The sequence below is a fragment of the Columba livia genome, chromosome 7 (genome assembly GCF_036013475.1).
Source record: "Columba livia isolate bColLiv1 breed racing homer chromosome 7, bColLiv1.pat.W.v2, whole genome shotgun sequence".
Lineage (NCBI taxonomy): Eukaryota > Metazoa > Chordata > Aves > Columbiformes > Columbidae > Columba > Columba livia.
The window spans coordinates 7,169,322-7,183,527 of NC_088608.1; the positions used below are offsets into that span (position 1 = coordinate 7,169,322).

General features: G+C 36.6%; 1 protein-coding gene across 7 annotated transcripts in view; it reads left to right on the plus strand.

The window, feature by feature from the left end:
• Positions 1 to 14,206, plus strand: part of ZRANB3 (zinc finger RANBP2-type containing 3) — a 42,869-nt gene that overhangs the window by 19,214 nt on the left and 9,449 nt on the right. For all 7 annotated transcript variants that reach the window (XR_010473972.1, XM_021296501.2, XM_021296503.2 and 4 more), the window contains exons 4-12: positions 1,297 to 1,475; positions 4,498 to 4,729; positions 6,274 to 6,359; positions 8,327 to 8,498; positions 8,894 to 9,022; positions 10,298 to 10,417; positions 11,149 to 11,268; positions 11,784 to 11,963; positions 13,452 to 13,604. Coding sequence is in view for 6 of the 7 variants with exons in the window: in XM_021296501.2 (XP_021152176.2) it covers positions 1,297 to 1,475; positions 4,498 to 4,729; positions 6,274 to 6,359; positions 8,327 to 8,498; positions 8,894 to 9,022; positions 10,298 to 10,417; positions 11,149 to 11,268; positions 11,784 to 11,963; positions 13,452 to 13,604 (1,371 nt within the window). In the remaining variant the exon portion in view is untranslated. The remainder of the gene's footprint in view (positions 1 to 1,296; positions 1,476 to 4,497; positions 4,730 to 6,273; positions 6,360 to 8,326; positions 8,499 to 8,893; positions 9,023 to 10,297; positions 10,418 to 11,148; positions 11,269 to 11,783; positions 11,964 to 13,451; positions 13,605 to 14,206) is intronic.

A 14,206-nucleotide genomic window follows, 5' to 3' on the forward strand; every position in this document is an offset into this window, starting at 1 on the left:
AAGTGGTGTTCCTGTTCCTATAACACCATTTTTCTTGTTTTAATGTACTTCATGTAGATGTGACTTCTTTTGTTTGAGATGTGGGCAGAAAGGTTGGTAATGAAAGAAGCCTAATTCCTCTGATCTTCAGCAGACATTCTGAAAATATCTGAGTAGGGAACAAAATGAAACCTGACATGAGCTTAAAAGAATCTTTCAGAAGATATGCCTTACAAAGTTGAATTTTCTCAAAGGTACTGATCTACTATAAGTAATAGTGGAAATAATTACTTTTAAATACATTAAAAAAATTATATTTTATTCTAGTCCATATTAGGGAAATTTGAGTCCAGCATTTCTTGTCACAGAAGCATATTAGTAAAAGAGTATTATGTTCTTGATGTGTTCTCACTATAAAACCTTACTGAAAAAGAGATAATGTGTGGGGATTGATATAGTCTCCCAATTCTAATTTGGGTTTTTTTGAAACACTGGCAGGCAGAGGGAGAGAGATGGATTACTGGGATTAAAGCATCTCCTCATACTATAAAAATCTTAATACAGCTGGAGCTAAACTCTCCTGGCATGGAATGTGAAATTTCTGGGAACTGTGGAGAATAGAAAAGTATTTAGGGGAGGAGGAAAGGGAAGCTTGGGAAAAATCAAAATACCAGCAGTAGCTATTTGTTCACTAAAACAAAGTTTCTTATTTCCTTCCTTGCATGACGATATAAAGTGTGAATAATTGTTAGCAATAAAAAGTACTGCAAGATATGCTTATTCTGAAATAAATAGTGTATACTTCTTGACATTAGGTCTGACATTGGGGAAAGTTTTGTGCAGTGTAACTTTCTTGTTAAATATATATCTTGTCTGTAAATCTGAATTCTCCACTAGGTGGACTTCCTCTTCTGTGTTACAGAATAAAGAGAAACTGGTAGCTACGGTGAATGAAAGAAATATTAATAGTTTATTTTTGTTGACCTACTGAGTCAAAAGCAGAGTTCTTCATATAGATCTTCCTTTGTTCTTCTGGCCCTGAACAGAAAATCCTCTGAAATGAATGGAAATACTTATTTTAGGTTTAATGAGCTAACCAGATATAACATATGTATTAATCCATTTAAAGAGAAGCATCTTCTTTCATAAAATATTATCCATGGTTGACAATGAAATAGGTACTGTGTAACTAGCTCTTTGGCTTTGCTTCCCTTATCTGGTTCTGTCTTCACAAATATTTTTGTCTCCTGAATGGAATATGCTTTCTGAACAGAAACTTCTATTTTGATTTTTTTTCCTTTTATTTTCTTTTACCAGATGGGGCTAGGTAAAACAATTCAAGCAATTGCCATTTCCTATTACTACAAAAACGAATGGCCCCTCTTAATTGTAGTGCCTTCATCTCTGAGATACCCTTGGGTTGATGAGATGGAGAAGTGGATTCCAGAACTCTCTCCGGATGATATTAGCATAATTCAGAACAAAACTGATATTGGGTGAGTAAAGTTCATGTTTCTTCTATAAAAAGGCTTGTTCAACCCCTCCCTGCTCAAGCAGGGCCACCTAGAGCCAGTTGCCCAGGACTGTGTCCAGGTAGTTTTTTAATGTCTCCAAGGATGGAGACACCACAACCTCTATGGGAAACTTGTTCCCAGTGCTCAGTCACTCCAGAGTGTTTCCTGATATTCAGAGGAAACCTCGTGTGTTTCAGTTTGTGCTCATTGCATGTGGTCCTGTCACAGGGCACCACGGAGAGGAGTCTGGTTCAGTCCTCTTTGCACTCTCCCTTCAGGTATTTATATATATTAATAAGAAACACCCTGAGCTGCCTTGTTGCTAAGCTAAACAGTCCCAGGCAGCCTTTCCTCACAGGAGAGATGTTCCAGTCCCTTCATCATCTTCATGGCCCTTCGTCCTCTTTCAGTGTCTCATGTTCAGCGTGGTGTCCACCAGGATCCTGGGTCCCTTTCTGCCAAGTTGCTTTCCATTCAGGGTGGGCCCCAGCACATATTGGTGCACAAGGCTGTTCCTACCCAGGCGCAGGACTCTGCACTTCTCCTTGATGAACTCCATAAGGTTCTTCTTGGCCCATTTCTCCAGCCTGTCGAGGTCCCTCTGGTGTATCAGCCACTCCTCCCAGTTTTGTGTTATTATATTACATTAGTTACTCATCTTTTTGAAACGGAGAGGTCTGGGATTTGTAAAGTAACAAGTGCTTGTCTGCTGAAAATTAGATTACTTCAGTGTGTCTCAAATATATACAGTTATTTCTCACCTCTGAATTAGCTTGTATTCATTAGCTTCTCTAAAACATTTTAAACACATTTTTGGAAAGCTTCTAGTATACATTATGAAGTAAGGAAGTAATTACTGTTAAAATTCTATTTAGCACACTGAGAAAATTTGTAAGTTGGAAGAAGTATTCTCTAAATAACTGAAAAGGTCACAATGACCCAGGCTTTCTATCTTTAGACTTAATAGCATGACTTCATCAAAGAGGGATTACATGTCTTGTGTTTTATTAGAAAAACATTCCTATTACACTGAATTACAAGGGTATTTTTTAGTCTGTTTTACTGTAAAAGACTTGGTTGATTTCAGGGTAATGTCTAGATGTTGTTCTGAAACTTCTGGATAAGGGAGACTTATCTTCCTGTTGTCTGGGGAGTATCAGATAGTGACTTGACTGTCAAGATGTGCAGATGAGACAGTAGCTTGGAACCTTCCTTGTGGTAACCAGAGAAATCCAACTGAAAGTGCATTTTAAAAGCTTAATCTGGGGTTGTTGCTACTGATAAGCTTAAATTTTGGTTATCATAGGAATAACGGAACTAAAATAAGGATTTAATGAGCCTTTTTTTAAGCTGTTTAGCTAAAATGCACACAAACTTAATGCTTATAATGCTGAATGCAGAAAGGAGAAATGTGGAATAAGGGCAATTATGGCAAAAGTACATGGCAAACAGAATTCTGTCCATTTTATCTTTTAAGATTTTTAAAAAGACTACACCGTAGCCATTATCACTTCATTTTATTCAACAAGAGAAGAAGATAACTTGTGTTTTTGTTTGTTTAACTCCCAGGAGTCTTCCTAGCTATAAGTGAGTTAGCTGTTGAACTAATTAATATTTTAATATTAAAAAATGTTTTCTGCATTTGCAAGAAAATGCAAATGCAAAACCAGAGCTGCCCAACTTGGTTTAACATTTTCTTAAATTCTACCTCTGTATGTTCAGCTTGGATTTCTCTCAGTTCAATACTTCTGTTCAAAACTTCAGCAATGAAATTTACTGCTTGACTGTTACTTAACTTCTTAATTTAAACAGGTTAAAATATACTTAGGCATCAATTCAAGTTCTTATAATTTTAGCTAAATTTGAAATTGGATGTTTCCTCAATAAATTGGTTCCACTAAGAATAAATAATTTTATTTGTATTTTTTTTTCATCTACCCTTCACAAAGGGATGGGGGAAAATTCTCGTTTTCCTGGCTGTTCTATTTATCTATGCAGTAACAGCAATAGCCTGGAGTGCATTGACCACAGGGCCAGTGCTCTAACCATTGCTACCTCCTCCATATCCAGAAACATGAATGTGCATGTGCACATACATAAATAATCAAGGCAACTTCAACTTAGTAGTTTTTTTTGATCTGTTGCTACTGGAGAGCAAATAGAGATGGTGCCAGCAGCCCAGTGATGTCTGACAGATGGGGAGACCAGCCACAACTCTTGTTGCGGTGACTTTTTTGTCTAACAACTTTGAAGAGTTCCTGTGCTGCTCAAAGGCTCCTAAAGGGCTCTCTAATTATTTTAAAATCAATTCGTGCCTTGGGCCTATGTATGGCTTTAAATTTATTGTAAGTAGTTCCTTTCCAACTAATTTTTTCATCTTGTGCCTTGTTGATTCATTGCTTCTAGTTTTTTGTTTTCTTTATATTCGTTTTGGGGAGAAAAGCTGGATAGGCAGCTTTGATTGGAATGTGTTTTTCAGGTGGTGATGTTCAGCACAGACTGTACCTTTGCAGCACCAGATGCTCAGAGACCACCTCGTTAGTCATGTTAGGCTGCTAATGAGGTGACTTTTGTACACAGAGCAGCAGATAGCTTGCACGGTGACATTATTACTTCCGGTGTTCGGGTGCTGTTTACATAGTGTGTTCATAATAATCTGACTTGTTTGTGTAACTTGTTATTCAGAAAGTGGATTTGTCCCATGCGATACTCCTGGAAGGGTACACAAGTTGAAGCAATGAAACCAGATCAATGAACCTCCTTTTAAATGCAACGTATATCTTCTGAAAATGGTTGTGAAATGTGTGTGATTTGCAAGTGTGAGATGCTAGAATGTTTTAAACACCAAAACCTGTTGTCCTTAGCCTGACAGACCACTAATTAATCAATCCAAAAAGTGTCATACATACCTTCTTAAAAACATTAGTTTGGTATAATTCCTTTGCTATATTAATTTTCCTACAATGAAAATTTACTAAGAAAACTTCTGGATTTCCACTTTCAGGAGAATATCAACCAGCAAAGTAACGATTCTGGGGTACGGCCTGTTAACTTCTGATGCGCAGACTTTAGTAGACGCTTTGTACAGGCAGAACTTTAAGGTAGTTGTGGTCGATGAATCGCACTATATGAAATCCAGAAACGCCACCCGCAGCAAGATTTTATTGCCAATTGTGCAGAAGTCTCTTCGTGCGATTCTTCTTACTGGAACTCCTGCTCTAGGAAGACCTGAAGAGGTATTTTATGTATGGTGTTTTGTTTCATTTGGTTTTTAAGGATGGTATGAGTAATAAATGAACAAATTTGTAGTTTTCTTCAATGTGTACAGTTTACATGCATTATGACATCAAACAGTGGACTGAAACCATGTTTTTTGGTTTGAGTTTATTATATTGATGTTTTACAAACCTGTTTGGAGCTCATGCACAGGTGACTTGAGACAGGGCTTCTCTTAAGAAATTAATCCCTCATGGAACAGACTGACAGGGTAAAATAGAAAATCGAGAGCCCAAATAGAGAACTATTTGTTTCTACTGAGCAGGGGAGTCCTCGGTAGACAAGAACTTGTATTAAATCTGCTTCATCATCCGTTATAGGAGGTTCTTTGTTTATTGCTGGTCTTTTGAATATTCCTAATGTTCACTTGTATTTCATAAGTGGAAAAAATATATGCCGTGCTTGTTGCAGTCCAGAAAGACAAGTTTTACTTTGAAAGAAGTTCAGCATATGGAATTGGGGAGGACCAAAGAGGAAACCAGAAACCACTTGAGTTTTATACTGAACCCAGGAAAACTGTCTTTATTTATCAAGTGTAGAAATATATGGAATATAAGAGCTGATTTGTATCCAGGGAACTCATAAGGCTTATATAAATAATACTTTACAGTTTAGAGTTTGTTGTTGTGTAAATAGAAATTATGCCAAGACCCTTTAATAATTGTTTGTTCAGAGACATTATAACTTGAGAAATATATCCACTGCATGAAAAAGGGCTTGGTGTATGTTGAGTGTTTGCTTAAAACTTTATAACAAATATTTATATCTAAGGGTGTAGATAAATTTGAAACTTCCTGCACATACATCAAAGACATTGCAACCAACCCTGGAAGAACGGAAGTTAGAAAGTGTTATGCTTTTAAACAGTGTGTTGATACCAAGACCAGTAAGCAACATTGCTGAAGGTCTTCAAGGGAAATTTAGGAGAGAACCTTCCATATTACTGTTGTCCCTGTGCCACCCCTCAACAGTGTGTCTTGGATCTAGTAGTGATCTTTGAATCCAGGAAGCTTTGACAGTAAAGCAGCTTGTAAAGTAGCATTCTTTCTGGCTAGGGTTGTCTGAACTGATATTTACCTCTTGTTACTCAACTGGGAAGAAAGGTGTGAAATTTCTGGTCTGTGTTGACATTGTTAAGAAGCAGACTGTTCATGGAATACCTGCATGAAGCTTTGCAGAAGTCCATGTACCCGGCAAATGACAAAAATTGTATTTTTAGGAAGAGCATCTTCTCATCTGTGTTTTCTTGTTCAGTATAAACCTTTTCCAAGTCATCAGCACTGTGTTACAGTGTTCAGGGTGCTCTGTTCTTTGAGGGCTGCCCATAACTGTCCTGTTTCAAGACACGCATACTCCTATGGAATGTCATTTGTATGTGTACCAAGCCATGTAATTTTTGGTGCAACTGTTGAATGTAAACTTAACACAATAACTGTGTCATAATTATTTCTGAATAGTCTTACATTTGCAAGTGATTTCTCACTATCACTTTTTATTTATACAGCTTTTCATGCAGATTGAGGCACTGTTTCCAAGAAGGTTTGGCACTTGGAATGAATATGCCAAAAAATACTGCAATGCTCATGTCAGGTATTACTGTACTTGCTTGTTTATTTTCCTGTGGGTGTCTTTGGTTTTCTTGTCATGTGAAGTGAGAGAATCAGCAAGCAGTACCTCTGCTGTATCATACTATCTTGCTTGGAAACCCAGGGTCAGATACCATCTTCTCCATCAAAAAGGATTGGGAAAAGGATTAAATTGACAGAAGACTTTATTTCAAATGTTAATAGCTTCCAGTTTGGTCCACAAATAAAGTTTAAGGGCCAGCATTCTGTTAAGTAAAATTTATATCTCTCTTTATTACGGGATCTAGTCTTTTTGTTATCTCACCGTGCCTGGGTAGAAAAAAAATCCAATACTTGTGTCTGTATTTTACAGATTGACTGAGTGAAAGTAAATGTATAAGGCTCCCAAAAGCAGAGTAGCGTGTTTGTAATTTTACGGAGGGGTCAAATATAGGCGTTATAATTTCTTGTCCACCACCTTGCCTCCAATTTGCTGGGTAACATTGATCATTACACATTTTTCAACGCATGTGTCTAATGAATTTTAACCCATTTTTATCCCTTGCAAGTTTCATGAATTTTCATGTTTCATGTGCTTTAATTTCTTAACTTAAGGGAGATTCATTTCCCTCTGACTTGCTTCCCTCAGCTTTAGCTTAATTATTGGTTTCTCTAGGGGATAGAAGCAGCTCTGGTTTAAAATGCTTAGTTTTACCCATCTGAATCTGTATTCCAATCTGGAATGAAAGAAGTTGTGAGAAGGGAAGAACCTTTAAAAATTTCTTAGATAAAAAATTTCTTATCTTCAGCTTTGCATATGTTCAAAATAATAGGTTTTGTCAGCTAAATTGTCTAGCATTTAAATTTAATTTTTTACAGTAGTAATTACATGGTTTCATTTTCATATAACTTCTTTTTCTCCCTCCATCATTTTATCAGCATTTTATCAGCATTTAACTTCAAATGACATGGAAGAGTGCTGTCTAATTTTCAGACAGAGAAATGCTATTTTTTCCGTGGTGTTTTGACTGAATGCATCTGTAATTTTCACACCACAAGTGTGCGTGGGTACAGCATGGTTAGCTACTCAATCATAGATGATTATCTTATTTTTGGAATACCATAAATGTAACAAAAATCAAGTTCAGCATTTGGCAAGCTCTCAATAAATAACTTTGTCTTCGTGACTTGACTGAAACAAAACATCCTGTGGTAATAAACTTGACAGGATTGTTTTATGCAGCACGTTGTGTGAAAATGTTGTGGTTTTTTTTTTACTTAGGTGTTCACAGACACCTGTTTCCGAAGAGTTTCTGTGAGGTCTAGCATATCATTTCTTTAGTATCGCAAATGCTGAAGTTAGAGGGAGCAAACCTTTTTAAGGACAGCACTTCCTTAAAAACAATGAAGCAAAGAAAGAACGAGGAAGACTAAATTAATAAATTCTTTCTCTTTTTAACCTTAAACCTACTTCCTCTATGTAACCTTGCTCATTAACTAGTATTTCGTTTAAAGATGGTACCTTAAGCTATAAATCCTGTCTCTGACTGTAACTAGGAAGGAATTCTGAGGGAGGGAAACAAAGGAATATTAATGGTGATATTTGCAGCTTTCATGATAGCTTCCTTCTCACTCATTCCCCTCTATAATATACTAAAGTGCGCTCTCATGGTGGTATATTCTTCCATTAGTCCACTGAAACGAGTTATAAAATTATACCTGAAACTTCTGCTTCTGTAGAAAGGGAAGTGTAGCTGGGATGATACAGAGGACTGTGTGTGTCTGATGGGTAGTAACGTCTGCAGGTAGCAATTCCGACTTCAGAGTTGGAAAGAATCGGACAGAAAACAATTCTCTCTCTGATATAAACGGGGACACCAAGTGTTGTTATCCAGCACACTTTCATATCTAATAGTCTGTTTTAAAATTAAGTACTGAAGGTTTCTGTTGAATTTGGAAGAGCTAGCCTCAGTATTGATTTTTCATTTTCAGGTTTTTTGGTAAAAGAACTCAATGGGATTGCAGAGGAGCCTCAAATTTAGAAGAACTACATCAACTTCTCGGTGAAATAATGATCAGAAGACTGAAGAATGATGTTCTAACTCAGTTGCCTCCCAAAGTTAGGCAACGTATTCCATTTGACCTCCCACAAGCTGCAGCTAAGGTAAATTTTCCACTTTTGCTAAAAACACATTTGTTAGTATGTAATCTGTGTATTCATGTGTGTTTGTGTGTATGCATGTGTATTCTATGTAGCTACACAGAAAGTGTGACTATATAGCGTAGCATCTCTGTTATTTTTAAAATGTAACATTAAGAACATGAGCTTGGCATTTTTTTTGCATCAGATAATGATAAAATTTGCTCTAATTTTAGTATGACCTTATTCCTTCTGTCTTTCTTTCCCTTAGATTTTGAATCTTACAGTTACTTTTAGCCAAACTTGATAGAGTTCTTGAAAGTACTCTGTTCCTAAATGTTTAATGCTTGAAATGTCCATGTTGAGGTAGGACATACTTTGTACTAGATATCTAACCACTGATCTCTTCTGCCAATTAGAATTTAAATAACACGTTTGCAGAGTGGGAGAAATTAATGAGAAATCTGAGTTCAGATGCCACTGAAAGCCACTTTTCTCAAGTCATGAATCTAATCACACGCATGTATAAAGAAACAGCCATTGCCAAGGTAAGCGTGGAAGTCTTAGTGTATTTCAAATACCTGGTGAGTTTTTAACTTTATACAATTAGTTGTATTGGCCTGGACACTAGGTGAGGTTGATTTGGTTTATAATCACGATGTGGAGAAGCATTCTCATTGTCCCCTGTATGTTAATGGAACAGGTTGAACCCAGTTATCGTGACTAAGTCTTAAAGCTGTTAGGGTGCTGCAGGGCCATGCCTGTGTGTTGGCAGCTGCTGCAGCTCACCCAGGATGGTGCTGGCACAGCCCCATGGATAAAAAAATGGAAGAACAATCCCTTTTAGCTAGTCCTTTTCTGTTTTATCAAATGGAACCCCATGCTGTGTGTTTTATTCTATAGTACTGCACCTTAAGATGGGAGGAAAAACAAGTTAATCAGCAAAATCTTTTGCCTGCCTGCTTTTTACCTTGCTATCAGGCCTCATTTTGCTAACCTGTTTTTTAGGAAAAGATAGAAAAAAAGAAAGTTCTGCAGGCTGCTGGAGCAGCAAGAGTTGAGAATGTGACCAACTGCTTCACATTTTTTCTTCTTGCCTTAAAAATATCACTGTAGTTCTGTTGCTATTTATTTCCCCACTTTTCTAGTTTCTCCCCTCTAGGGGAAGATAGAAAAAAAAGAAATCTGAGAACTGCTGCAGAGGGTATTGCATTAACCATTGACCAGTGATAAATTTTGTTATTAGCTGTCATCATGACTTTAATAGTTTTTGTAAAATATAGTGAAAATTACATTTGACACAAAAGATATCTATGAATGTTTAAACAGAGCAATATTTATGGTTAGGGTATTGCGAAAGTATCAAAATTATTCTTTCCATTTTGATACACGGCCTTATGTGGGTGTGGATACAAAAGTTCTGATTAAACAATACATTTTCTGTTTGAAATATGTTTGTGCAGAAATCTGTTGTTTTTTTTTTTTTTTTTAAATAGGGCTTAAAACATCAGATAATGATGTTGTAACTAAAAGGAGTTTTAAATACATCTTAATCTGGAAGAAGTGCTGTGTATGTGATCTTTTGAGGATTTATTTTTTTCGTCTGAAGGGATAAGATGGGTTTCTCAAAGACGTAAAGCTGTGGTATTTTTAAAATAAAATTAGTTTGATAATTATATGTTAATATTTAACAATGTTAGTGTTTGATAAAGTCTTGAATAGAAATTTACCTTTTTGTATTACAAGAAATTGAAAGACATTAAAAACTGTCTCTTTGAACATTTTGTATGTCCAACTAATGAAAACCTGTTCTCTTACTCCAGGCAGGAGCAGTAAAGGACTATATCAAAATGATGCTTCAAAATGACAAACTGAAGTTTCTGGTTTTTGCTCATCACTTAAGCATGCTTCAAGCCTGTACAGAGGCAGTTATAGAAAATAAGGTAATGATTTAACAAATATGCACACAAACTTAAGGTCAGACTTGACAAATACATGTGAGCTGTGTTTGAATTCGGTAGAATTAACTGTGTGTACAGGAATTCAAGTACATACAGATCAGTGCCACTGGATTAAAAAGGATTGTGTGGTTTTGAAGAACTGTTTTGTATTTGAAGATGATGCAAACACTAGTATGGAGTATGATACTTTATTATTATTGAATCAGTGTTGTGGGCTCTTGTTTCCCAAGTTTTTCTACCAATGTTCTTCTGTCTACTTTTTTTCTTGTAGCAGAACACCATCATCTCTCCTGAATATTTAATTCAAAGCAGTAAAAATGTTTGCAAACAACCTTCATAGTATATTGATCATGGACTCTCAACCATTGCTAAGGAGTGGTGGTTTATTTTGCAGTTTCATATTGTTGTTACTGTGCAAATGCTTGCAATTTTAATAAATCATGTTAGGGAAATTACAGATTGTTCTGCAAGTATTCAGCTTTAAGATCCCATGTTCATTCTGTCTTCTCCTTTTGCAAAAAGGGAATACCAAATCTGCACTTCTCTAGATAGAGGCATAATTGTAAATCAAAGGGCAAAAGAGTGCTGATGCATCCCCGCCCCCATGGCAGGAATAGAACAGGGATTTTCGTATATTCACTGGAGGACAGAGGATGATTGGGTCCAGAAATGGACACTGTTAATGTCATTTTGTCTCTATTGTAATGTTACAGGTTCGCTACATACGAATAGATGGAAGCGTTCCTTCTGCAGAAAGAATACATCTTGTTAATCAGTTCCAGAAGGATCCCGATACCCGGGTTGCTATTTTGAGTATTCAGGCAGCTGGTCAGGTAGGACAAAAAAAGAACATATGTGAAATAAGAAACTTGAAGAATCGTAAGGACTAAAGTCATTGGAGACTGAATGATTTAGCCAAGGTGGTTTTTCTTCACACAATATGAGTTTTGTAGGCTCATGTGTTCCTTTTTTTGCTCTAATTGTTAACAGTTTTAACCCTCTATTGAAATCACTTGAGCTGAAATTAAGATAAGCAGCAGCATCTCATTCTTGAATAATTAGTGAAAAATCAGTTTCTCTGAAAGTACCAGATTAATAAGAAATAAATGTACCTTCCATAATGAAAAACAGCATGCAGTCTTTGCACAATATTGAAGTATTTCTTGAATCTTGCTTACATGTATCTGAGGCCCAAGGAAGAAATCAGTGTAAGAGGCCCATCTGCTGTCGAGGTAGCCCAGCTTATTTCCATATAAAAATGTTCTGTACAACCATTGTTTTACTTCAGATATTCCGTTCTTTGTGTGTGGAATCTTTTTTCTAAAACACGTCTACTTCTTTTCTTTAGGGTTTAACTTTCACTGCTGCTACTCACGTTGTGTTTGCTGAATTATATTGGGATCCAGGCCATATTAAGCAGGCGGAAGACAGAGCGCATCGAATTGGGCAGTGCAGCTCTGTGAACGTTCACTTCCTCATCGCCAAAGGAACGATGGACACGCTCATGTGGGCAATGCTGAATCGCAAGGTGTGTGTGGAACAGAAATTAATAATCAAGAACTCACTGGGTTTAAGGTAGCACCTAAGTGCCTGTGCCCAATAACATTCTTGCTCATCTGGTACACCCTCCTATAAGACAAACTGGTACACCTAGAACTGCTAATCATTAAAGTGTCCATGTCTGTCCTGAATTAGTCTTTTCTAGCTTTTTGCTCTCTGTTGATCCAAAGATAAATAAGGTAACTCTTTTCCAAGATAAATGGGATGGTTTTGCTTTATCTTCCTTCCAGCTTTTCTCTGATTGTTTGAATTACCGTTTTAACATTTTTTGCACAATAATAACAGCTGGAGTTGGTTGGTTTTCTGGGGGTTTTGCTTGATGTGTTTGTTTGTTTTGGGGAGGGGGTTGTATCTTTGGGGTTTTTTTGGTTTTTATTTTTTAGCTGGATGAGTGTTGTGTCTTACTAAACTTCATTTCTGAGAGGCAGAAGCATTCTCAAATCTTCTTCATCAGGCCCAAGATCACTGTAATCTTGTCTTTTGGTGCCATTTTCCTCAAGTATTACCCAGTCCTTGTTAGAAGGAGTAATTCCATCCTGCTTTCTCTCCTTGGAAGATCTTGGAGAGTTCACAGGACTAATTTGGCTGTTTTGCTTTTGTGACCTTTTGCAGCCTTTGATACCATTCATTAGTGTCTTCTTTCCATAACTGAAGTTTATTTGTATTCTGTCAGCTCTTGTTTTTTGACATTTCCAGAAGTGTCAACATCGAAAGAACTGCCTTTTAAACTCTAGTTGTCAGAATTATTTGAGATTGTGGTTACCTGGGGTTTCTTCTGATGCAAACACCAGCTTGTGGTTGTTCCTGTATTTGACTCCCCCTGTATTGTGCTGTTGCCAAACAGGTTCTGTCTGTATAGTTAGCGGAGAAACAGAATCATTTTTTTGCCAGTGTATTCCTCTCTTGCCGAAAAGTAATCACAGCTTAAAGAATCTAGGTACTGCAACTGTATTTGACATTCAGTTGGGGAATAAAGCTCTATATTCTAATTCCTGTAGGTGCCTCCAAATAGATTTCAGTCTCCTTAAACACGGCACAGATGGGTCTCAGTAAATCACCAGCTATTTACCATACAAGAGTTCTGTCTCTGAACTGCTTCTTTCAATTAATTCTACCTTTATTTGTTACCATGTGCCAGGAAAAATGTGTAAAGACTGTAGGAGATGTATATAATGTAGATATTCTCTTTTAACTTCAGTAAATACTGACATGTTCTATAGACCTTTTCACAAGTCATAGTGTATTAAATATACTCCTAATGGGTATTCTTGCAGAAATAGCTGCTGGAAGAGGAATAGTTTTAATCACGTAAGTTATTTTGAATTACTACAGAGTTTCTTTCTTTGCAAATGCTGAATTAAGTTTGCAAGGGAAAGAAATTGAGTGAATGCAGGTAAATAAATTTGTTCCAACTTGTGAATTCCTTGGAAACGTTATGCAAGTCTTCTTTGTGCAGGCCAAAGTTACAGGCAGCACCTTGAATGGCAAGAAGGAGAAAATGCAGGCTGAAGAAGGTGATAAGGAGAAATGGGATTTTTTGAGTTTTGCTGAGACCTGGACCCCAAATGAAAGTCTAGAAGATCCCAAAAATGAACTTTTATTTACACATGTAAGACTTGAAACTTCTGTTCTTCTGTTTTCTTTCATTTAGAAAAATTTATAACCATTGTTCACTTATGCTTTCCGTGCACTGCAGACTTTATTTAAAGGGAGAAACACTAAATAAGTGGGAAAAAGTAATGTAAATTCCATTTTAAAAATCAGGTGAAGTTGGGGAAAGTGCTCTGCTGGGTATAAATGTCGTCTGCAAGCTTCCGATGGGTCCTTCTGTAATGTTTAGGTGACTGACCCAGCCTCAGAGTCAGATAAAACCAAGTAATTTCTTGTTTAAATTACAGCTTTATTAGCTGTCCTGAATGTAGTTGGCTATTATTTTAAAAACAATGTTTTAAAACCTTTTTTTTTTTGTAATAGGCATCATCAAAAAAGGCACGTAGCATAGCAGTTCCGTATATTTCTTTTCTGGTAGTGCTATTGCAGAATTTTCATGAGAGTATTGAAGATACTATTTACAAAACCAGAAGAGGAATGTTGAATTGTTCTTTCTGCTAGCTGTTTGTTCTTAAAGAAGACAGCTTTTGTTTCCATCTCTAAACTAAACACAGCTTCTTGTATGTAATTTTAACAGCTGCTGATGCAACAATTGTAAGT